At 38.9% G+C, this 25,099-nt stretch overlaps 2 protein-coding genes across 11 annotated transcripts in view; one reads left to right on the top strand and one right to left on the bottom strand.

Moving 5' to 3' along the window:
* Nucleotides 1–25,099, bottom strand: part of ZCCHC9 (zinc finger CCHC-type containing 9) — a 77,342-nt gene that overhangs the window by 12,001 nt on the left and 40,242 nt on the right. For 7 of the 10 annotated variants that reach the window (XR_009563393.1, XR_009563402.2, XR_011377323.1 and 4 more), the window contains 7 exons: nucleotides 20,541–20,670; nucleotides 19,776–20,072; nucleotides 17,764–17,964; nucleotides 17,386–17,598; nucleotides 10,795–10,938; nucleotides 9,162–9,407; nucleotides 2,848–3,007 (listed from right to left, as the gene is read on the bottom strand). The gene's annotated coding sequence lies outside the window, so the exon portion shown is untranslated. The remainder of the gene's footprint in view (nucleotides 1–2,847; nucleotides 3,008–9,161; nucleotides 9,408–10,794; nucleotides 10,939–17,385; nucleotides 17,599–17,763; nucleotides 17,965–19,775; nucleotides 20,073–20,540; nucleotides 20,671–25,099) is intronic. The other 3 variants (XR_009563395.2, XR_009563394.2, XR_011377324.1) reach the window with 3 other exon arrangements.
* The window catches only part of ACOT12 (acyl-CoA thioesterase 12), a 47,712-nt gene continuing 23,031 nt past the window's right edge, over nucleotides 419–25,099 (top strand). The window contains exons 1-4 of the mRNA XM_060295966.1: nucleotides 419–551; nucleotides 5,347–5,416; nucleotides 10,301–10,361; nucleotides 21,340–21,441. Of these exons, the coding sequence (XP_060151949.1) occupies nucleotides 419–551; nucleotides 5,347–5,416; nucleotides 10,301–10,361; nucleotides 21,340–21,441 (366 nt within the window). The remainder of the gene's footprint in view (nucleotides 552–5,346; nucleotides 5,417–10,300; nucleotides 10,362–21,339; nucleotides 21,442–25,099) is intronic.

The raw sequence follows: 25,099 nt of genomic DNA, 5'->3' as shown, positions 1-25,099 counted from the left end.
CAAGTTCTTCAGACTGATAATAACCTCACTCTTTACTTGGCAAACACCTATGTCACCTTAGCCGGGCACACGCTATGACTTTTGTACTTTATCTCATTTAATTCTCTGCACAGTCCTCTTGAGATAAGTACTGCTATCCCCCCTTTATAGGTGAGAAACCCGGTCTAGTTCCAGCTTTGCCAACCTCAGCCGCCCGAGTCAGTGTCTTCTGAGACAGAAGAGAGTTCCCTTTCGCCCTCCTCGCGGTATTCCTGGCCCCTTAAATCTCACCTCCCGGTGCACCAGGTGGCCCAGTGGCCAGCAGGGCGCGGGGTGCGGGGCCGGGGTGGCAGCGGCTCGGTGCCCTTTGGAGCGGGGGCGGGCCCAGTTGGTGGCCGGGCGGCGTCCAGGCCCGGTTGCTTCGCACTCTTGACCAGCCATGGAGCTGGAGCGGCCGGCGCCCGGCGAGGTGCACGTGAGCCAGGCCATCCAGCCCGCGCACGCCAACCTCCGCGGAGAGCTGAGCGCCGCTCAGCTGCTCAAGTGGATCGACGCTGCCGCCTGCCTGGCGGGTAGGGGTGCTGGAAGGGGAGGGTAGGATGGGGGAGACCCAGGGTGCCGGGGGTCTGGTGTGGAGGAGCCCTGAGTGGGGGTGGGGCCCAGTGTGTGTAGCGGAGGGGCGTGTCTGGGAAATGGGAAGCGGGCTGGGATGTGGGGATGTGGGGATGCGGGGTGGCGGGGGTCCGGACGGCAGAGGTCGGGATGCTGTCACACCAGGACCCCTGATCGGTGAGGCGGGAGAAGGAAGAAGAGGAGGGTATTGACAGAGCTTTAAACCCCGTGCAGCTGGGAAGTAATGATTGAGATTGTTCATCCAACACTGGGAATGACCTAGACCAGTGGTTCTCAAACCTTTTAGTCTTAGGACTCCTTTACCCCATAAAATAAATGAGGACCCCCAGAGAGCTTTCGTGTTTGTTCTTTTATCCATATTTACCATATGCGAAATTTTAAAAAATAATTCATTTGAAAAGAACAAAAACCCATTACATATTTTTATTGTAAAATAACTATATTTTCAGCAAGAACAAAAATGTACTTAGAGTACTGGTTTACATTTCTGCAAATCTCTTTAATGTCTAGTTTAATACATCACTCACCTCTTATATCTGCTTCTGAATTCAGTTTGTTGCCTTCCACACCGTCATGTAGTCTCTGCGAAGGACCTTTGCACCTACTGTTATTTTTGCCTTTACACTCTTCTCTTGGCCCTTTCCATGCATTCTATCTCCACTAAATATCATTTATGCAGAGCAGTCTTTCCTAACTACCTGCTTTACATTTGCACCCTTTCATCACAACACCCTTTCCAAATTCCTCCACACCACTTAGCACAATCCGTAATTACTTTGTGTACATATATGTTCACCTTTTATTTCCTGCCTGGCCAATTAGCATGTAAACTGAAGCTTAGTAAGCACTTAATAAGTAAGCACTAAATAAAAACTTCCTGATTATATGGATGGGTAATTGGATGGATGGGTCCAGAACTTGGAATCTCATTTCTAAAAGGAAGCCAGGCTTTGCGTAAGGCACTTAATAGACTCAGCAAATGTACATTTTAAGTAAAATACGTTAGGATAAAATATTAGAGCTGGAAGGAGCTTAAGATCGTGTATCCCAGGACTCTTATTTTATACAGGACAAAAGTAAAGCTCAGCTGATTACAATTTCCTGTTTTCTTCAATGAGTGTGCACAGAGTTTCTAATCCCCTGTGTGTTAACCACCCGCAAAATTCAGTCATATATCTGATGCCAATCTGTTTATTTTCTGTTTGTTGATAGGTCTGTTTGGTTTCTGTCTTAACAGTTTTTATCAGGATTTGAGGTCTGTTATAATAACAATAATGGAGACATGAATATAAAAGTAATTCACATGTATGAGAAACAAGTATAGAAATTATTCAGTTGCCATGCCTATTGCCATGGCAACTGAATTCATTATGTGAATATTGATGTGACTTTTAAAGTTACCTCACTTAGTGCTTCTGTCCTATAATGGAGAAACAATTGCCCTCCTGCAATTTTCATTAAGATTTCTATGGTTTTACACCTTTGGAAACTCGGATCACAGCAGGAGTCAATTGATAACCAATTACTGTGGACCTTAATAGTTATATTACTAATAATACAATATTGAAGAAACCTTTATGATAAAGTTGGTTTGGAAACACGGTTAATGTTAATCCTTGTAGGAAAACAATGATTAGAATTAGCCACTGACCTTGTTAGAATTAGCCACCGGCCTCATCTGGAGACCAGAAGATACTGAAACAATATCTTTAATACTAAATATTATAAAAATTGTCAACCAAGAGCTTCAAGGCCCTGTGCATGGTTTATCCTCAGCCTTCCCCTCAGCCTTATCTTACCTACTCTCCTTCTTGCTTTTTGCATTTTTGCCACAAAAATCCCAGGACCTTTGTAGTCACTGTTCCTTCTGCCCAGCAAGCCCTTCCCTGCTCTCCTCCACAACACACATCTGTTTTACTCCTTCTCATCTTTCGGATCTCACTTCAAGCATCCTCTCCACAGGGAAACCTTCCCTGACATGCCACCTAGGTGTGGTTCCTCAGTTTACAGACCCTCACAAAATCCATGTTTCCTTCAGATCACCTAACTCATTTTGTTATTATGTATTCATTTAATTAATGTCTGGCTCCTCACTAGATTCCATGAGAATAGGGATAGTAGCTGTTTTATATTTCCAGCACCTTACAGAGAGGCTGGCATAGCACAAGTGTTCAATCAATATTAGTTAAAAGAAAGAATGAATGAAGCCACCGTCATTTTTATCAGTCATCATACCTGGACTATATCCACTTAGCTGTTCCTCAGCTTCTCTCAGTTTCCCCAGGAAATCAGAAATAGCTTTAGGGTTTCTCCACTTTTACTGGCATACTGCATGAAGGGCAATCAAAACCAAGAACCATAACAGACTGGTCCTGTTGAATTCATATCCGTCACACTTGTGAAAAGAAAATAAACACATGTAAAAATTGTGGCCTGTGTTGGTTCCCCATATTTTAATTTTTCATTTTTAATTTAATGGCCCTTGAAAGTCTATAATGTAAAACATGGCAGTTGAGCTCCTGAATCCCATATTCAGCCAAGTACTTCTCTAGGGAGCATTCCTTGGTTGGTCTTTTCTTTTCTCAGAGTTCCTGTTGCTTCTGTAGTAAAAATAACTATTTAGAACAATGTATTTGATTTTTATAAGCCAAAATTGCCTCTTTTGTAAAACAGAACTAATAACAGTATCAACCTCATGTAATTGATATGCATACTTAGCTCAGTGCCAGGCCAATAATAAATCATAATTATTATGATTATGTTTCTTTGTGCTATATATACATAGAAGACACCCAATATATACAATAAAAATTTAGTCTTTTATTTGTTTTTGCACTTTAGTTATCATTTAAATCATTCAAAATTTGGTAACTCATGTTGGTGTACATGGTAACACTTTACCTACAAGAATAGTTTAATAAACTCAACATATCATACCCTCATGTCAGGTGACCAGAATGAATGTCTATTACATACCCTTTAGTCAACACTTTATTGACTATGGCTAGATCTCTGTCACTGAGTAGACTCATTAAAAGATAGGACTGATAACAGCTCAGTGTCTGGAAATCAATGGGAATTTAACAAATGTTTGATATACTGAATTAAATTGAACCCAACTTTCTAGAGTCTAATACTTTTATGTTTCCTTCCTCTAATTGAACTTTAGAACTGGGAAACCCATTTCCCCCGCTCCATCACTCACACACAGAGTTCTGCTATGGTTAGTTTTCTGGTAACTCAGTTTATGTTATCTGCATATTTGGAAGAATAGTTATTTCCAACTAGTAAAACCAGAATGTCCAGTTTTCTACAGAATTAGATCATAGGGAGGAATGTTTTAAATACTTGCTCTCTGGAGTATTTTCTCATATCACTTTACCTGGGACTATCAATATATATTGCAATTAAAGTAATCCACTACACACAAAGAATGCAAATTCAATATAATTCACTGTCTCTTTTTCATAATATGACAGCAGGAGTGAAGTCTCCAAAATTAAAATGGAGTTAAAATGTCTTTAAAAAGCTAATGCAGTCTGTTTGGGTTTTAACTGACTGTCCCTCAAAATGAAATTCTGGAAAAACCACATGTCAAGATTTTTCCCAAAGAGGAAAAATTCGGATACTTTTACATAAAGTAAAACCAACAATCAAAAAAAAAAAATCTCAACAAATTAACTGCAGACAGAGGGACTTCCCTGGTGGCACAGTGGTTAAGAATCCGCTTGCCAATGCAGGGAACACGGGTTCAAGCCCTGGTCCAGGAAGATCCCACATGCCGCAGAGCAACTAAGCACATGCACCACAACTACTGAGCCTGCGCTCTAGAGCCTGCAAGCCACAACTACTGAGCCCATGTGCCACTACTACTGAAGCCCATGCACCTAGAGCCTGTGCTCTTCAACAAGAGAAGCCACCACAATGAGAAGCCCGTGCACCGCAACGAAGAGTAGCCCCCGCTTGCTGCAACTAGAGAAAGCCCAAGGGCAGCAACGAAGACACAACACAGCCAAAAATAAATAAATAAATAAACAAATAAATAAATATTATAAATAAATAAATAAATGCAGGCAGGGAACATGGAAATAACTGGAGTGCTTCCCTAATCTCTCTCACCCTACTCAATGCTTTCTCCTCCAACATAATTAATGCATAGTGAATTTCATATGAATTTGGTAGTAATAAATAATAAATATTGATTAAATACTTACTATGTGCCCATCTCTATTTCTCTGATGCCCAGACAAGTTTCTCTCTGATTTGGGGTATGAACTTAAGGTCTTCCACACTGTTGAGTGCTTGCACTGGTTAAGTGGTTTAAATATATTCAGCTACTGGTTACGTGGGATAATAGATATAGCTTTGATGCATTGTTTTTTTAAACGAAAGAAGGGTAGTACCTGACAAAATATTTAAATTTGACACCAACTTACTAAAGGTACTATCTGAATAGCTAGATATGCTGGGTATTGGTGCTGAATTTCAAATCAAAGACAGTATAAGTTAAAACTTCGGAGAAAGTACAGTAATTTCCATGCAGTAGAAAAATAACTTATTGAGCAAAGGAACTGTTATCAATCCAGTTCATCCAGAAGTGTGGGCACCGTGGTCCTATACTGCATAAGAGGGTGAGTTACTAGAATAAATCCACTTGTTTTATTCCTTTTCCTGCATGCTGAAATATTTTAAAATAACTATTAATGCAGCCCATTTTTAACCTATTTTTTGAAGCTGAAAAACATGCTGGGGTTTCCTGTGTTACAGCCTCAGTGGATGACATACAATTTGAGGAGACAGCTAGGTAAGTGGCATTGCTTTATCACACCTTTCTCCTGGGTTTATTGGTTCATTTACAACATGTATTTGTGGCACCTAAGCGTACTCATTTGGAGTCAGGGATCCGATTTGTTAATAAGTAACATTTGAACCAATGTAAATCAGTAAAACATAATAATAATTTCAGGACCTACTTTTAGTAAATACTATTAAGTGTAAATTTACAGCCCTGATTTTGTTGAGAAATAGCTCTCAGCATTAAATGCATTCTGGTATAAGGCACTGCAGGATTTCTAAAAGCTGGTTCTGAATGGCTCCTTCCTTTACTATTAATGATAATAAGTATCTCTATGATGGTGAATTTCATCATTAGGTTGTTGGGTAAACATTAATTCATCTGAGTAGAGGTGTTAAATTATGAAAAACATTTTATGTGTAGGAGTGTGTATATGTTTTACTATCTCTTATTGTAGAAAATTTCAAGATACACAAATCTTTCAACCATATACAAAAGTAGAGAGAATACTACCATGTATCCCCAAGGACCCAACACCTAACTACAACAATAATCAACTCATAAATGCTGTTGTTTTATCAATACCCTTCCATACTCCCCCACATACCTGGATTATTTTGAAGCAAATCCCAGACATCATCTCTGAATATTTCAGTATATATTTCTAAAAGATCAGGGCTCTTTTAGAAAACATAGTAACGTAACTGCAATACCATTAAGAAAAACTATCATTCCCAATGGTCTCAAAAAAAATTTTTTTAATTTAAACAATTGGTCTATGGATTGAATCAGGATCCAATATGGCTGATATGACCTTTAACATAAAAATTTCCCTTTCTTCTTTTCTCTTGCAATTTGTTTTTTAAAGAAACCTGGTCATTTGTCCTATAGCGTTTACCACATTTTGTATCTGCTCATTGTATACCTGTTTAACATGCTCACTGATGCAGGGTTGGTCATTATTTCTATGCCTTTTTGGTGGACAGAATTAGGAATTATTTTTTTAAAGAGGTTACATTAATAACTGTAATAAACTAGGGTTATATGGTTTTACTTAATTTATCTGATTTTATGTATCTCTTTTTTTTCTTTCTGAATATCTTGATCCTAAAAGAACCATCCCAGACTAGAAACAGATGATCTTCTCTCTTCCTTTTTCTTATGTTATGTTTAGAAAAAGGAAGAGAGAAGATCATCTGTTTCTAGTCTGGGATGGTTCTCAAGGACCACAGGGTAGCTGCCACCTGTTTTCAAAACCCTAAGTAGTCTGTCCAGTGAGATGCCCACTTCATCTCTACAACCTCCAGCTTACATTTATCTATTTGGCACTTATTCATTTATATACAAACAAAATTAAGTTAAATAAAACGACATGCATAAAGAAGTTATATCTCCAAAGCTAACCCAAAAGAAATTTTTGGTAGGCATTAGAATCATAGATATGGAAAGACCTTTAGAACTCAACCCAATCATCTCTTTGTACTGATAAGAAACTGAAGCCTAAGGCCCAGAGCCAGCCAAAGGACAGAGGACACTTAGAGCCTGTATCTTCTTATGCTCTATCCAGTGCTTTCTCCAACCCACTTCTTCTATCTTTGTGATCAGCAACCTTTATTGAACATCTCATAATGCTTGTTCTCATAGGCAGCAGCAGTGTCAGTGAAAGAGCCCTTGACATTCTAGAGACTTGTAGATATAGACAAAGGTCTATTGGGTCTATTGACTAAGCACAGATACTAGCTATGTGATTTTTCCTGAAGTAGAAAAAGTTGACATGTGTTTGTATCTCAACACAATTACAGATTACTGAAAATCCAAACTTATTTGGGAATAGATTAAAGCACCATTATTAAATTTAGGAATGCCAACAGTATATTGCAATAAAACATCTATTATGTACTTTCCAATCCTAAATTCTGTAACTTAGACTTAACTAGTAACCTCATCATTAAAGTGTGGTTTGCCATTTGAACCATTTTGTGTTTGTGTTATCAGAAAGGATTTGTGGCCACTAAAATATATGGGACCTGCACCATTAAAAAAAGAAAATTAAAAGCTACATATAGAAAGCCATACAATTTGTTTAAAAGCCCATATTATTTTTTTTTACTATATTGATTTTTTAAAAATATTTATTTATTTGGTTGCATCAGGTCTTAGTTGCGGCAGGCGGGCTCCTTAGTTGTGGCACGCAAACTCTTGGTTGCAGCATGCACGTGGGATCTAGTTTCCAGACCAGGGATCGAACCCGGGCCCCCTGCATTGGGAGCACAGAGTCTTAACCACTGTGCCATCAGGGAAGTCCCATATTAGATATTTTTTCAATTCACAATATATATTGAATATACCAAAAGTACTGCTCTAGGTTCAATAGAATATGTGAATGTTTATGACACAATACTGAAGTGTGGCAGTCACTCAGTCTGGTAAGAAAGTCAGACAAATACATAGTCATCAGAATAGAAAATATGATAGGATGCATGCCTAGGGTGAGATATAAATTCTGTGGGGTAGATAAAAGGTACATTTTGACTGGAGAACCAATGAGAGTTTCATGATGGAGGTAGTATTTAATGTGGGCCTTGAATGAGGTATAGATTTTCACTGGTGAATAGGAAAAGGACTTCACAAGATGAGGTACATACATGTAAGAGCCTAAGCATTGAGGTGGGAAGAAGTGGGGGGTGTTTAGGAAAAGCCTGGCGTGCAGAGATGATGCCCCAGCAGCACTGTGGGTCTGGGTAACAGAAGACCTTGAATGCCATGCTATGAAATTGATTTTACTTGGGATTTTAGCAGAATGAAAAGCAGAATGTCTCCTGCTTTTAAAGGAAGGGCAGAGTTCACAAAAGAGACAAAAACGTGGCAAGGTGGACTTCCCTGGTGGTCCAGTGGTTAAGACTCAGCGCTTCCACTGCAGGGGGAGCAGGTTTGAGCCCTGGTCAGGAAAGTTCCACATGCCACATGGTGTGGCCAAAAAAAAAGTGGCAAGATGCTTCCCCTCCTCAGAGTCTGACAGGCAGAGGTGGAAGATTTTGGTAGTATATGAGTACAAAGTACTACAGTAGCTTTGAAGAGGGACTCTCTGCCTCGTGTTATCACTGTAAATTTCTGCTAGAAACTTTACCAAACAGAGTTAGGAAATCTAGGAGGAACAAGTTTAAGGAAAAGAGAAAATTGGTTTGGGTTTGCATGTGCTAAGTGTGGGGATTAAGTTAAATTAGGTAATGTGTGTGTAAGCAGCTATCACTCAGCCAGGTAGGGCCTCCATAACCATTAGCTGAATCTGCTGAGAGAAGTTTGAAAATATGGCTCTGTGTTTCAAGAATGAGGTTCGGGCTAAAGATTTAGATTTGAGAATCATCTCTATAAAGATGATAGGATTGTGGAAGAGAACAAGGTCTTCAGGAAGAGGCCGAAATGAGAAAAAACAAAGAACGTAAATTTGGTGGATGGCTACCATTAAGGAATGGATTAAGAAAGGGAAATCAGTGAAGAAAACTGAGAATGAAGAGAGAACAGTATTTTGGAAGCCAAGGGAAGAGAAGGTTTCCTGAAGAAAGAGGTTGATTGATGCTGTTAAATGAGAGAAGACCTTGGATTTAGCTGTTAGGAAGTGACTTCGGAGATATCAGGAGTAAGATGTGGAAGCAACAGCTAGATTTGAGTGGCTGAGAAGTGAATGAGAAATGAAACCCCCAAACTTCTGAACCTGACAAAATCCTAATCTTTTAAGATCCATCTCAGATGTTACCTCTTCCATGGCTCCTTCCCTGACTTTTCACATTAGTCACTTCTGGGTGTTTCTGCAATACTTGATTCTTTCTTCCTTTTGAAAAATTTCATAGCGTTGCACTTCATCTGTCTGCATCCTGATGTCCCAAGTGAAGACTGGTCTCCTTGATGTCATCAACCTTATCTTGTTAATCACTGTATCCTGAGGTCTTAGTTTCGTGCCAGGACTAGTTGTAACTCAGTAAACATTTGTTAAATGTATGAGCTGGAAAAAGAAAAAGATTATTTTAGGAAGTTTGAATATGGAGAAATATAGAGGAGAAGAGAAAAAAATGTTGTGATAGAATAAACTTGAGAGAAAGATTTTTAGCAAGGAAAAGCCTTGAACATTTTCACAGACTGATAAGGAGTCAAGGAAGGGGCAGAGATTGAGGGTACAAAAGAGGAAAGAGCTGCCTAAGCCAGGCCATGGTGCAGGAGGAAAGGTAAGAGTAGGATGGGATCAAGGGCACGGGTAAAGAAAGAGGTCTGGAAGAGATCTATTTTTCTTCCCCTGAAACAGAAGATTGAGAAGAATAGTGAGAATGTAGTTCAACTTTGAAGTCAGGGAGAAAAACTGAGGAGGCTTATATTGGGTAGACCCTTAGGTGACTGAAGGGCCAGAACACAAAAGCTTTGAAACAACTAGGGTTACATAACCAGAGTCCCAGTAATAATGTGGAGTGAATGGATCATCTGGCAACATTGAGGGCTCCTGTAAACCGAGTGAAGGTATTCAGTTTGTTTGCTTGCTTGTATGTTTACCATTTATTTGTTAACCAACATTTAAAAATATCAATTGTATAGGTTTGCATGTGTGTTCGTTTTCTCTTAACCAAACAGCTGTGGTACAGTCAAGTATCTGTTGTAGATTTGGAAATCATTTTGCACACCATCTTTGCAAAGGCCGTTTTCTGTTAAAAAGAGGTAGTCAGCTAACTCTTGTGTGGCTTACAATAATCAGTATCTATTTTTAGTGCTGTCTCGTTATGTTATTGAGTTTCTCATGCATGAACATTATCAGCATAAGGTGGAACTGTTCTATGGCACACACATTTAAGTGAATCTCCAAGTCTGAAATGAGATGTGCTAGAATTACTGTTTTTTTTTTTTATCTAGAGTTGGACAAGTTATAACCATCAAAGCGAAAGTTACTAGAGCGTTCAGCACAAGCATGGAGGTAAGAGGCTCCCTTTTCTTCCTTCTGCCTGTTGGTGCTCATTTCTTCATTGTTTACAGAGGAGAGAGGAGGAGGCCTGGAATAACTTGGCGTTCATATGATTCTCAATTTCAGAAGGCCCTTGAATCTGTAGTCAGGCTCACAGGTAAATAATAAGCCTGTGTTTCCCTGCTACTAAAATTAAATGTGATGCAATGAACTATTTTTACATAAAAGGATATACACAAAGTAAACATACAAGGGAGGGCACTCCCTTGGTTCTTTGCCAGGTGTAGGTTTTATTTCTTAATTATTCTGACTCTATTACTATTCTAATTCTACTTGTTCCCTATCTCCTCACCTATAATGAAAACTAGCCCCACGATTAACTCGTTTTTGAAAGGCAGAGTAATTGGAGCAAGAAGGGAAGCTTAGATTTTTCTTCTTCACCTACCTGGTTTTCTTTTCTTTATTATAGCTATGAATACAAAATTCTTGGGAGATTTTGAAGTCTCTATCCAGGTTAAAATAGCAGGAAAGGAGTTCATGGATCCCATGTTGCAACTTGTAGCTTGCTCAGTAGCAGTCCCTTTGATCTCTGGGCACAAAAGACATGTAGGGACTTACATTTGTTTCCTGGGATTCTATGACAAAATTTCACAGATTAGGTGCCTTAAACAACAGAAATTGTCTCACTGTTCTGGAGGCTAGCAGTCCTAAATCAAGGTGTCAGTAGGGTTGGTTCCTTCCAAGGCCTATGGGAGAGAATCTGCCCCCATCCTCCCTCCTAACCTCTGGTGGTTTGCCAGTGGTTTGCTTCACCCCAATCTCAGCCTTCATCTGCACATGGTGTTCTCCCTGTGTGTGTGTGTTTATGTGTCCAAATTTTCCCTTTTTATTAAAAAATTTTTTTAACATCTTTATTGGAGTATAATTGCTTTACTATGGTGTGTTTCTGCTTTATAACAAAGTCAATCAGCTATACATATATATATACATCCCCATATGTCCTCCCTCTTGCATCTCCCTCCCACCATCCCTATCCCATCCCTCTAGGTGGACACAAAGCACTGAGCTGATCTCCCTGTGCTATGTGGTTACTTCCCACTAGCTATCTGTTTTACTTTTAGTAGTGTATATATGTCGATGTCACTCTCTCACTGCGTCCCAGCTTACCCTACCCCCTCCTCGGGTGCTCAAGTCCATTCTCTATGTCTGCGTCTTTATTCCTGTCCTGCCCCTAGGTTCTTCAGACCCAATATTTTTTTTTTAGATTCCATATATATGTGTTAGCATACAGTATTTGTTTTTCTCTTTCTGATGTACTTCACTCTGTATGACAGTCTCTAAGGTCCATCCACCTCACTACAAATAACTCAATTTCATTTCTTTTTATGGCTAATATTCCATTATATATATGTGCCACATCTTCTTTATCTGTTCATCTTTCAGTGGACACTTAGGTTGCTTCCATATCCTGGCTATTGGAAATAGAGCTGCAATAAACATTGGGGTACATGACTCTTTTTGAATTATGGTTTTCTCAGGGTATATGCCCAGTAGTGGGATTGGTAAGTCGTATGGTTGTTCTATTTTTAGTTTTTTAAGGACCCTCCATACTGTTCTCCATCGTAGCTGTAGCAACATACATTCCTACCAACAGTGCAAGAGGGTTCCCTTTTCTCCACACCCTCTCCAGCATTTATTGTTTGTAGATTTTTTGATGATGGCCATTCTGACAGGTGTGAGGTGATAACTCATTATAGTTTTCATTTGCATTTCTCTAATGATTAGTGATGCTGAGCATCCTTTTATGTGTTTGTTGGCAATCTGTATATATTCTTTGGAGAAATGTCTATTTAGGTCTTCTGCTCATTCTTGGATTGGGTTGCTTTTTTGATATTGAGCTGCATATGCTGTCTATAAGAGACCCACCTCAGACCTAGGGACACATACAGACTGAAAGTGAGGGGATGGAAAAAGATATTCTACTCAAATGGAAATCAAAAGAGAGCCGGAGTAGCAATTCTCATATCAGAAAAAATAGACTTTAAAATAAAGACTATTACAAGAGACAAAGAAGGACACTACATAATGATCAAGAGATCAATCCAAGAAGAAGATATAACAATTGTAAATATTAATGCACCCAAAAAAGGAACACATCAATATATAAGGCAAATGCTAACAGCCATAAAAGGGGAAATCAACAGTAACACAATAATAGTAAGGGATTTTAACACCCCACTTTCACCAATGGACAGATCATCCAAAATGAAAATAAATAAACACGGGCTTTAAATGATACATTAAACAAGATGGACTTAATTGATATTTATAGGACATTCCATCCAAAAACATCAGATTATACTTTCTTCTCAAGTGCTCTTGGAACATTCTCCAGGATAGACCATATCTTGGGTCACTAGTCAAGCCTTGGTAAATTTAAGAAAATTGAAATTGTATCAAGTAACTTTTCTGATCACAACGCTATGAGACTAGATATCAATTACAGGAAAAAATCTGTAAAAAATACAAACACATGGAGGCTAAACAATACGCTACTAAATAAGAGATCACTGAAGAAATCAAAGAGGAAATCAAAAAATACCTAGGAGCAAATGACAATGAAAACACAACAACCCAAAACCTATAGGATGTAACAAAAGCAGTTCTAAGAGAGAAGTTTATAGCAATACAATCCTACCTCAAGAAACAAGAAACATCTCAAATAAACAACCTAACTTTATACCTAAAGCAATTAGAGAAAGAAGAACAAAAAAACCCAAAGTTAGCAGAAGGAAAGAAATCATAAAGATCAGATCAGAAATAAATGAGAAAGAAATGAAGGAAATGATAGGCAAAGATCAATAAAACTAAAAGAGGTTTCTTTGAGAAGATAAACAAAATTGATAAACCATTAGCCAAACTCATCAAGAAAAAAAGGGAGCAGACTGAAATCAGTAGAATAAAAATGAAAAAGGAGAAGTAACAACTGACACTGCAGAAATACAAAGGATCATGAGAGATTACTACAAGCAACTATATGCCAATAAAATGGACAACCTGGAAGACATGGGCAAATTCTTAGAAATGCACAACCTCCTGAAACTGAACCAGGAAGAAATAGAAAATACAAACAGGCCAATCACAAGAACGGAAATTGAGACTGTGATTAAAAATCTTCCAACAAACAAAAGTCCAGGACCAGATGGCTTCGCAGGTGAATTCTGTCAAACATTTAGAGAAGAGCTAATACCTATCCTTCTCAAAATCTTCCAAAATATAGCAAAGGGAGGAACACTCCCCAACTCATTCTACGAGGCCACCATCACCCTGATACCAAAACCAAATGAAGATGTCACAAAGAAAGAAAACTACAGGCCAATGTCACTAATGAACATAGATGCAAAAATCCTCAACAAAATACTAGCAAACAGAATCCAACATCACATTAAAAGGATCACACACCATGATCAAGTGGGATGTATTCCAGGAATGCAAGGATTCTTCAATATATGCAAATCAATCAATGTGATAAACCATATTAACAAATTGAAGGATAAAAACCATATGATCATCTCAATAGATGCAGAAAAAGCTTTCAACAATATTCAACACCGATTTATGATAAAAACCCTCAAGAAAGTATACATAGAGGGAACTTACTTCAACATAATAAAGGACATATATGACAAACCCACAGCCAACATCATTGTCTATGGTGAAAAACTGAAACCATTTCCACTGAGATCATGAACAAGGCAAGGTTGCCCACTCTCACCACTATTATTCAACATAGTTTTGGAAGTTTTAGCCACAGCAATCAGAGAAGAAAAAGAAATAAAAGGAATACAAATTGGAAAAGAAGAAGTAAAACTGTCACTGTTTGCAGATGGAATGATACTATACATAGAGAATCCTAAAGATGCTACCAGAAAACTACTAGAGCTAATCAATGAATTTAGTACAGTAGCAGGATACAAAATCAATGCACAGAAATCTCTTGCATTGCTATACACTAATGATGAAAAATCTGAAAGAGAAATTAAGGAAACACTCCCATTTACCATTGCAACAAAAAGAATAAAATACCTAGGAATAAACCTACCTAGGGAGACAAAAGACCTGTATGCAGAAAACTATAAGACACTGATGAAAGAAATTAAAGGTGATACAAACAGATGGAGAGATATACCATGTTCTTGGATTGGAAGAATCAACATTGTGAAAATGTACTACCCAAAGCAATCTACAGATTCAATGCAATCCCTATCAAACTACCAATGGCATTTTTCACAGAACTAGAACAAAAAATTTCACAATTTGTATGGAAACACAAAAGACCCCAAATAGCCAAAGCAATCTTGAGAAAAAAAAATGGAGCTGGAGGAATCAGGCTCCCTGACTCCATTGTATACTACAAAGCTACAGTAATCAAGACAGTATGGTACTGGCACAAAAACAGAAATATAGATCAATGGAACAGGATAAAAAGCCCAGAGATAAACCCATGCACATATGGTCACCTTATCTTTGATAAAGGAGGCAAGAATATACAATGGAGAAAAGACAGCCTCTTCAATAAGTGGTGGTGGGAGAACTGGACAGCTACATGTAAAAGAATGAAATTAGAACACTTCCTAACACCATACACAAAAATAAACTCAAAATGGATTAGAGACCTGTATGTAAGACCAGACACTATAAAATTCTTAGAGGAAAACATAGGCAGAATACTACATGACATAAATCACAGCAAGATCTTTTGACCCACCTCCTAGAGAAATGGAAATAAAAACAATAAACAAATGGGACCTAATGAAACTTAAAAGCTTTTGCACAGCAACGGAAACCATAAACAAGATGAAAAGACAACCCACAGAATGGGAGAAAATATTTGCAAATGAAGGAACTGAGAAAGGATTAATCTCCAAAATATACAAGCAGCTCAATATCAAAAAAAACAACCCAATCCAAGAATGGGCAGAAGACCTAAATAGACATTTCTTGTTCTTTCAGGTCTTGTTTTTGTATCCATTCAACCAGTCTATGTCTTTTGGTTGGAGCATTTAATCCATTTACATTTGAGGTAATTATTGATACGTATGTTCCTATTACCATTTTCTTAATTGTTTTGGGTTTGTTATTGTAAGTCTTTTCTTTCTCTTGTGTTTCCTGCCTAGAGAAGTTCCTTTAGCATTTTTTGTAGAGCAGGTTTGGTGGTGCTGTATTCTCTTAGCTTTTGCTTGTCTGTAAAGGTTTTAATTTCTCTGTTGAATCTGAATGAGATCCTTGCTGGGTAGAGTAATCTCAGTTGCAGGTTTTTCCCTTTCATCACTTTAAATATGTCCTGCTACTCCCTTCTGGCTTGCCATTTCTGCTGAAAAATCAGTTGTTAACCTTATGGGGATTCCCTTGTAAGTTAATTGTTGCTTTTCCCTTGCTGCTTTTAATATTTTTTCTTTGTATTTAATTTTTGATAGTTTGATTAATATGTGTCTTGGTATGTTTCTCCTTGGATTTATCCTGTATGGGACTCTGCATTTCCTGGACATGATTGATTATTTCCTTACCCATAGTAGGGAAATTTTCAACTATAATTTCTTCAAATATTTTCTCAGTCCCTTTTTTTCCCCTCTTCTTCTTCTAAGAACCCTATCATTCAAATATTGGTGTGTTTATTGTTGTCCCAGAGGTCTCTGAGATTGTCCTTAATTCTCTCTTTTTTTTTTTTTTTGCTTTATTCTGCTCTGTAGTAATTTCCACTATTTTATCTTCTAGGTCACTTATCCATTCTTCTGTCTGTTATTCTGCTATTGATTCCTTCTAGAGATTTTTTTTTTTTAAATGGTATGCAGGCCTCTCACTGTTGTGGCCTCTCCCGTTGTGGAGCACAGGCTCCAGATGCACAGGCTCAGCAGCCATGGCTCATGGGCCCAGCCGCTCCGTGGCATGTGGGATCCTCCCGGACCAGGGCACGAACCCGTGTCCCCTGCATCGGCAGGTGGACTCTCAACCACTGCACCACCAGGGAAGCCCCTTCTAGAGAATTTTTAATTTCATTTATTGTGCTGTTCATCGTTTGCTCTTTAGTTCTTCTAGATCCTTGTTAAACGTTTCTTGTATATTCTCCATTCTTATTTCCAAGATTTTGGATCATCTTTACTATCATTACTCTGAATTCTTTTTCAGGTAGACTGCCTATTTCCTCTCCATTTGTTTGGTCTGGTAGGTTTTTACCTTGCTGCTTCATCTGCTGTGTATTTCTCTGTCTTCTCATTTTGCTTAACTTACTGTGTTTGGGGTCTCCGTTTCACAGGCTGCAGGTTCATAGTTCCCGTTGTTTTTGGTGTCTGCTCCTAGTGCGTAAGCATGGTTCAGTGGGTTGTGTAGGCTTCCTGGTAGAGGGGACTGGTGCCTGTGTTCTGGCGGATGACGCTGGATCTTGTCTTTCTGGTGGGCAGGACCACGTCTGGTGGTGTGTTTTGGGGTGTCTGTGAACTTATTATGATTTTAGGCAGCCTCTCTGCTAATGGGTGCGTCTGTGTTCCTGTCTTTCTAGTTGTTTGGCATAGGGTGTCCACCACTGTAGCCTGCTGATCGCTGAGTGGAGCTGGGTCTTAGCTTTGAGGTGGAGATCTCTGGGAGAGTTTTTGTCATTTGATATTATGTGGGGCTTGGAGGTGTCTGGTGGACCAATGTCCTGAACTCGGCTCTCCCACCTCAGAGGCTCAGGTCTGACACCCAGCCAGAGCACCAAGACCCTGTCAGCCACACGGCTCAGAAGAAAAGGGAGAAAGAAAGGAAGGAAGGAAGGAAGAGATGGAGTGAGGGAAGGAGGAAGAGAGAAAAAAGGAATAAAATGTTATTAAAAATAAAAAATTAAAAAAAGAGAGTAACCAAACCAAAAAAGTTGGTTATAGCGCTAAAAACTATAGTTACAAACAAACAAACAAAATGGACAGTCAGAACCCTAGGACAAATGGCAAAAGCAAAGCTATACAGACAAATCACAAAAAGAAGCATACACATACACACTCACAAAAAGAGAAAAAGGATAAAAATTAGGGCTTCCCTGGTGGCGCAGTTGTTGAGAGTCCACCTGCCGATGCAGGGGAGGCGGGTTTGTGCCCCAGTCCAGGAATATTCCACATGCCGCGGAGCGGCTGGGCCCGTGAGCCATGGCCGCTGAGCCTGCACGTCCGGAGCCTGTGGTCTGCAACACAAGAGGCCACAACAGTGAGAGGCCCGCATGCTGCAAAAAAAAAAAAAAAAATTAAAGAAGAGAGCAACCAAATCAATAAAGAAATCTACCAATGAGAATAAGCTCTAAATACTAAACTCCGATAAACATAAACCAGAAACAAATTATTTGGAGAAAGCAAACTCCAAATCTGCAGCTGCTCCCAAAGTCCATCACCTCAATTTTGGGATGATTTGTTGTCTATTCAGGTATTCCACAGATGCAGGGTACATCAAGTTGATTGTGGAGGTTTAATTCGCTGCTTCTGAGGCTGCTGGGAGAAATTTCCCTTTCTCTTCTTTGTTCGCACAGCTCCTGGGGTTCACCTTTGGATTTGACCCCGCCTCTGCGTGTAAGTTTCTTGAGGGCATCTGTTCCCTACCCAGACAGGACAAGGTTAAAGGAGCGGCTGATTAGGTGGCTCTAGCTCACTCATGCTGGGGGTAGGTGGGGTATGGAAGGTGGGGCAAGCCTGCAGCAGCAGTGGCCAGTGTGACGTTGCAATAACCTGAAGTGCGCCGTGTGCTCTCCCGGGGAAGTTGTCCCTGGATCATGGGACCCTGGCAGTGGCGGGCTGCACAGGCAGGGGAGGTATGGATAGTGACCTGTGCTTGCACACAGGCTCTTAGGTGGCTGCAGCAGCAGCCTTAGCATTTCATGCCCATCCCTGGTGCCTGCGGTGATAGCCACGGCTCACGCCCAACTCTGGAGCTCATTTAGGCGGTGCTCTGAATTCCCTCTCCTCACACACCCCTAAACAATGGTCTCTTACCTTTTAGGCAGGTCCAGACTTTTTCTTGGACTCCCTCCAGCTAGCTGTGGCGCACTAGCCCCCATCCAGGCTGTGTTCATGCAGCCAACCCCAGTCCTCTCCCTCGGATGTGACCTCCAAAGCCCACCCTCAGCTCCCAGCCCCTGCCTGCCCCGGCGGGTGAGCAGACGAGTCTTTTGGCCTGGTGAGTGCTGGTCGGCACCGATCCTCTGTGTGGGAATCTCTCCGCTTTGCGCTCTGCACCCCTGTTGCTGAGCTCTCCTCCGTGGCTCCAAAGCTTCCCCCCCCCACCCCTGTCCCTGCCCGTGAAGGGGCTTCCTAGTGTGTGGAAATTTTTCCTCCTACAGCTCCCTCCACAAAGTGCAGGTCACGTCCCTATTCTTTTGTCTGTTTTTCCTTTTTTCTTTTGCCCTTCGCAGGTACCTGAGGAGTTTCTTGCCTTTTGGGAAGTCTGAGGTCTTCTGCCAGCATTCAGTAGGTGTTCTTTAGGAGTTGTTCCACATGTAGATGTAATTTTGATGTATTTGTGGGGAGGAAGGTGATCTCCATGTCTTACTCCTCTGCCATCTTGAAGGCACCACCCCCAAATTTTCCCTTTTTATAAGGACATCAGTCATTATTGGATTAGGGGTCCATCCTACTCTAGAGGGATCTCATCTCAACTAATTACACCCTATTTTCAAGTAAGGTCACATTCTGAGGTACCAGATTTGGTGAGGGACACAAATCAACCCATAGAAGAACTATTTTGGCAATAACCACAGCTATGGTGATGGCTTTACCCTGATTTAGTCACTTTCTCCCAGTATGTCTATAAACAGAATAGAAAAAAACTTGAAGAAATCAGAAAGGTAATAAAAACGTGGATAAAATGAGCTCTGTCAGAGACAGTTTATGATGGTGCTTCTGGATCCTGATTTCTCAGCTATGGGGCTCTTGAGCTTTGCCTCACAGTAGCCTCTGGGTCTAGCCTTTCCCCTGAGAGACAGCACTCTCCTTTATATTCAGCCCATACACAGATGAAAGTTCCCTTGCTTTTCTCCTTTCTTCCTATTCCCTGATAGCAGCTAGAATTTCCAGAGGAAGTTTGACTAAAAGCTACGAAAAGAACCCGGTGAGTTTGAAAGCACAGATTTCTTATCTTAAGAAAAATAAATGCTAGCCCCATCTAGGGCTAATTTAGTTCCTCTACTAAGTTGTGGTCTTCTATGGCCTCTATGAATGTGTTGTGTATTCACTGAGGTCTGGCTGGAGGGAACACCAGATTCCTAGCGCTGTATGAGCTCTTGGAACTGTTTACCTTACAATAACTGTTTCTTCCTCAGAAGCTGTTCTTTTCTGGCTTTGTCGGATTTCACCCTACACATGCTCAGACTGGTATCAACCCAAACACTCAACAGGAACAATATGCACATACCTGGAATTCTTTCCTTTTGCAGCTCCCTCCTTTCTGGGATAATCTCAGCTGCCTTGATCTCCTTGATTTCTGGTTCTTCAATTCAGCAAGTTTCCATTTCCCCTCCTTGGTCATAGTCTGGGAATTATGTGCAGGCTGAGAACCCAGGAAATGCAAGTGCTCCCTTCATTTACCTCCCTTTCCTTGGAGATCACAGGTCTGTGTTGTCTGTTGTCCTATGTGTGAAAATAGTTACTTCCTATACTTGGTCCAATTTTCCAGTTGTTTTCATAGGATGTAATTCCAATCTGACCCACTCTGTAATGACACAAAGTGAAATTCTCCCTGGCATATGTTTTCGAGATATTTGGCCATCGTACATAACTAAATTAACTGTTCTAATAGAAGACAATGTTTGGAACTTGTTTTAACTCTCCAGAATTGTTGCTTTGTTTTTACTATTAGTTGTCTGTTCTATTTTTCATTTGCCTATTTTTCTGAAAGTAGAAAGCTATGTGGGGTTGAGAGTTGTTGGGGGTTGGAAATGGATGGTTTAAATTTGGTTAATCACCATCTAGTTAACTTATGTTTACCATGCAAATACTAATTTGGTTTCATAAGTTAAGTGAATCACCGATTGATGATTATTTTTGTGCGTGATGTACTTGGCGAAGATGTAGAAATAGATATTATCATTGATAACACAGTGCTGAACTAAGATGCCCGAGGTTGCCCACTATTTCAAGAAGGTAGTATTATTTCTCTGGGCTATGTTCCCGAGTTTACCTACACTTCTGCAATGTGTGATCATGAGGACCAGAGCTTCAGAGTTCTTCACATGGGGAAATCCAGTCCACTGTGGTGTCACCATAAAATGTCTCAACTACTTTCTTGCTATTCCTGAAAAATAAAACTCCTGAAAGAGAAAACAAAGCTGCAAATAACATGACTGCAAATAACATTCTGTCCATGTCATCTTGGTTATAAAACTCAGACTAAAGATTAAAAAAAAAGTTATGGTGCATCTCTCTGATGGGCTATAAGGAATTCATTAATATCTTGTTTTCAAAAGCACATTTAGTAATAGTGGGATTAGAAAATGCTTATCACATAAATGCCAAAAAATTTCATTATAATATAAAATTGTAAATACAGTATGATAATCTTTTGTGTGTGTGTGTATACACACACAGACACAACTATATATAGATACATTTCATACATATGTATATATATAAAACTGGAAGAAATTTTATATAAAGGTTAGCAACTATTAATCTGAGTGATGGAATTACTGATAATATTTACTCTCGATTGTCAGATTCCATCTTTATCATTTATCTATTTTTATACTTACCAAATTTTCCATGGTAAATATATATTTTTCTATAAACAGAAAGAAAATTTTTTCCAATTTTATAGAAAATCATTGAGAGGACAGTATTGGTTAAAAGTAAATTGAAATGCTGGTTTTATTCAAAAAACAAAACAATGGTGAAGTGCATAAATGAATTTTGAATGCTGCAGTCTCATCTGTTGTCTAGATGGCTGAAAAGTTTTGAATTTATTTTTCTTTCCTTTTTAGATCAGCATCAAGGTCACAGTACAGGACATGTTCACTGGCATTGAGAAACTTGTTAGTGTGGCTTTCTCTACGTTTGTAGCCAAACCAGTTGGAAAAGAAAAGGTAAATTTCTTTGTGAAGAGTATCTAGCATGTAATTCAGGGACATATCAACAGAAGTATACGCATCAGAATTATTATGGAATAAGGGACATTTCTTTTTACCATGAGATATACTTTCCCAAGATTTGTTACTCACCAATACTTATCGTAATTTTCACCAATATTTATGTGGTAATATCATAGTATTAACTGCCTTAGAGAAAATGAGAGATGTAGCCAGTTCGTGAAAGAGAAAAACACGTGTTTTAAATGATCTGAAGGTCATGTCTGTCTCCCCACAATATTGCTTGCTGGTTTAGTTCTTTTCTTTTGTGGTTATATAACTCAAAATTGAGTTAAAATATTTTTTTAAAGCAAGTGCATTTTAGCTAGCAGTTGTGTCTTACGGTCCAATCACTTTTTCATACCTAAAGGAATAATGTCAAAGTTGCTGAGTTATTGAAATTTAAACATAAGCTGCAGGGCATATATAGGGTAAAAACACCCTTAAAAGAAATATGTTGGCCTCATGTGGGTGCCCAGTGGGCTTGCCTTGCTTTGGCCCAGAGCAGCATGTCCCTTGTCTGCTGCGGACTTACTCATAATTTCTTGGCTTTTCTTTTTAGGGTCAGAGTGCCTAGGGGAGGATCTGCATTTAGTCTAAGCATTATTTTTTTAACATTTTAGTTAGTTAGTTAGTTTATACAGCAAGTTCTTATTAGTTGTCTACTTTATACATTATTAGTGTATATATGTCAATCCCAATCTCCCAATTCATCCCACTGCCACCCCCCCCACCCACTCTTTCCCCCGTTGGTGTCCATAAGTTTGTTCTCTACATCTGTGTCTCTATTTCTGCCTTGCAAACCGTTTCGTCTGTACAATTTTTCTTGATTCCACATATATGCGTTAATATACGATATTTGTTTTTCTCATTCTGACTTACTTCACTCCATATGACAGTCTCTAGGTCCATCCATGTCTCTACAAATGACCCAATTTCATTCCTTTTTATGGCTGAATAATATTCCATTGTATATATGTACCACATCTTCTTTATCCATTCGTCTGTTGATGGGCATTTAGGTTGCTTCCATGACCTGGCTATTGTAAATAGTGCTGTAATGAACATTGAGGTGCATGTGTCTTTTTGAATTATGGTTTTCTCTGAGTATATGCCCAGTAGTGGGATTGCTGGGTCATATGGTAATTCTATTTTTAGTTTTTTAAGCTCCATACTGTTCTCCATAGTGGCTGTATCAGTTTACATTCCCACCAACAGTGCAAGAGGGTTCCCGTTCCTCCATGCCCTCTCCAGCATTTGTTGTTTGTAGATTTTCTGATGATGCCCATTCTAACTTGTGTGAGGTGATACCTCATTGTAGTTTTGATTTGCAATTCCTCTAAGAATTAGTAATGTTGAGCAGCTTTACATGTGCTTCCTGGCCATCTGTATGTCTTCTTTGGAGAAAAGTCTATTTAGGTGTTCTGCCCACTTTGGGACTGGGCTGTTTGTTTTTTTAATATTGAGCTGCATGAGTTATTTATATATTTTGGAGATTTATCCTTCGTCTGTTGATACGTTTGCAAATATTTTCTCCCATTCTGAGTGTTGTCTTTTTGTCTTGTTTGTAGTTTCCTTTGCTGTGCAAAAGTGTTTAAGTTTCATTAGGTCCCATTTGTTTATTTTTGTTTTTATTTCCATTACTCTAGGAGGTGAGTCAAAAAAGATGTTGCTGTGATTTGTGGCAAAGAGTGTTCTTCCTATGTTTTCCTCTAAGAATTTTTTAGTGTCTGGTCTTACATTTAGGTCTTTAATCCATTTTGAGTTTATTTTTGTGTATGGTGTTAGGGAGTGTTCTAATTTCATTGTTTTACATGCAGCTGTTCAGTTTTCCAATCACCACTTATTGAAGAGACTGTTTTTTCTCCACTGTATATACTTGCTGCCTTTGTCATAGATTAGTTGACAACAGGTGCATGGGTTTATCTCTGGGATTTCTATTCTGTTCCATTGAACTGTATTTCTGTTTTTGTGCCAGTACCATATTGTCTTGATTACTGTAGCTTTGTAGTATAGTCTGAAGTCAGGGAGTCTGATTCATCCAGCTCTGTGTTTTTCCCTCAAGATTGCTTTGGCTATTCAGGATCTTTTGTGTCTCCATAGAAATTTTAAGATTTTTTGTTCTAGGTCTGTAAAAAAATGCCATTGGTAATTTGATATGGATTGCATTGAATCTCTGGATTGCTTTGGGTAATATAGTCATTTTCACAATATTGATTCTTCCAATCCAAGAACATGGTATATCTCTCCATCTGTCTGTGAAATCTTTGATTTCTTTCATCAGTGTCTTCTAGTTTTCTGCATACAGGTCTTTTACCTCCTTAGGTAGGTTTATTCCTAAGTATTTTATTCTTTTTGTTGCAATGGTGAATAGGATTGTTTCCTTAATTTCTCTTTCTGAACTTTCATTGTTAGTGTATAGGAATGCAAGAGATTTCTGTGCGTTAATTTTGTATCCTGAAACTTTACCAAATTCATTGATTAGCTCTAGTTGCTTTCTGGTGTCATCTTTAGGATCATCTATGTATAGTATCATGTGATCTGCAAACAGTAACAGTTTTACTTCTTCTTTTCCAATTTGTATTCCTTTCCTGTTTTTCCTCTCTGACTGCCGTGGCTAGGACTTCCAAAACTATGTTGAATAATAGTGGTGAGAGTGTACATACTTGTATTGTTCCTGGTCTTAGATGAAATGCTTTCAGTTTTTCACCATTGAAAGTGATGTTTGCTGTGGATTTGTCATATATGGGCTTTATTATGTTGAGGTAGGTTCCCTCTATGCCCACTTTGTGGAGAGTTTTTATAATAAAATGGGTGTTGAATTTTGTCAAAAGCTTTTGCTGCATCTATTGAGATTATCATATGGTTTTTATCCTTCAATTTGTTAATATGGTGTATCACATTGAATGGTTTGTGTATATTGGAGAATCCTTACATTCCTAGGATAAACCCCACTTAATCATTGTGTATGATCTGTTTAATGTGTTGTTGGATTCTGTTTCCTAGAATTTTGTTGCGGATTTCTGCATCTATATTCATCAGTGATATTGGTCTGTAATTTTTTTTTTTTTGTAGTATCTTTGTCTTGTTTTGGTATCAGGGTGATGGTGGCCTCATAGAAAGAGTGTGGGAGTGTTCCTTCCTCTGCAATTTTTTGGAAGAGTTTGAGAAGGATGGGTGTTAGCTCTTCTCTAAATGTTTGATAGAATTCACCTGTGAAGCCATCTGGTCCTGGACTTTTGTTTGTTGGAAGATTTTTAATCACAGTTTCAATTTCATTACTTGTGATCAGTCTGTTCATATTTTCTATTTCTTCCTGGTTCAGTCTTGGAAGGTTATACCTTTATAAGAATTTGTCCATTTCTTCCAGGTTGTCCATTTCATTGGCATAGAGTTGCTTGTAGTAGTCTCTTAGGATGCTTTGTATTTCTGCGGTGTCCGTTGTAACTTCTCCTTTTTCATTTCTCATTTTATTGATTTGAGTCCTCTCCCTCTTTTTCTTGATGAGTCTGGGTAAAGGTTTATCAATTTTGTTTATCTGCTCAAAGAACCAGCTTTTAGTTTTATTGATCTTTGCTACTGTTTTCTTTGTTTCTATTTCATTCTGTTGCATCAC

This window comes from Globicephala melas, chromosome 3, assembly GCF_963455315.2.
Source record: "Globicephala melas chromosome 3, mGloMel1.2, whole genome shotgun sequence".
NCBI classification, from domain to species: domain Eukaryota; kingdom Metazoa; phylum Chordata; class Mammalia; order Artiodactyla; family Delphinidae; genus Globicephala; species Globicephala melas.
The sequence above is the reverse complement of the archived record's forward strand: the minus strand, read 5'-3'. Positions and strand labels throughout refer to the sequence as shown.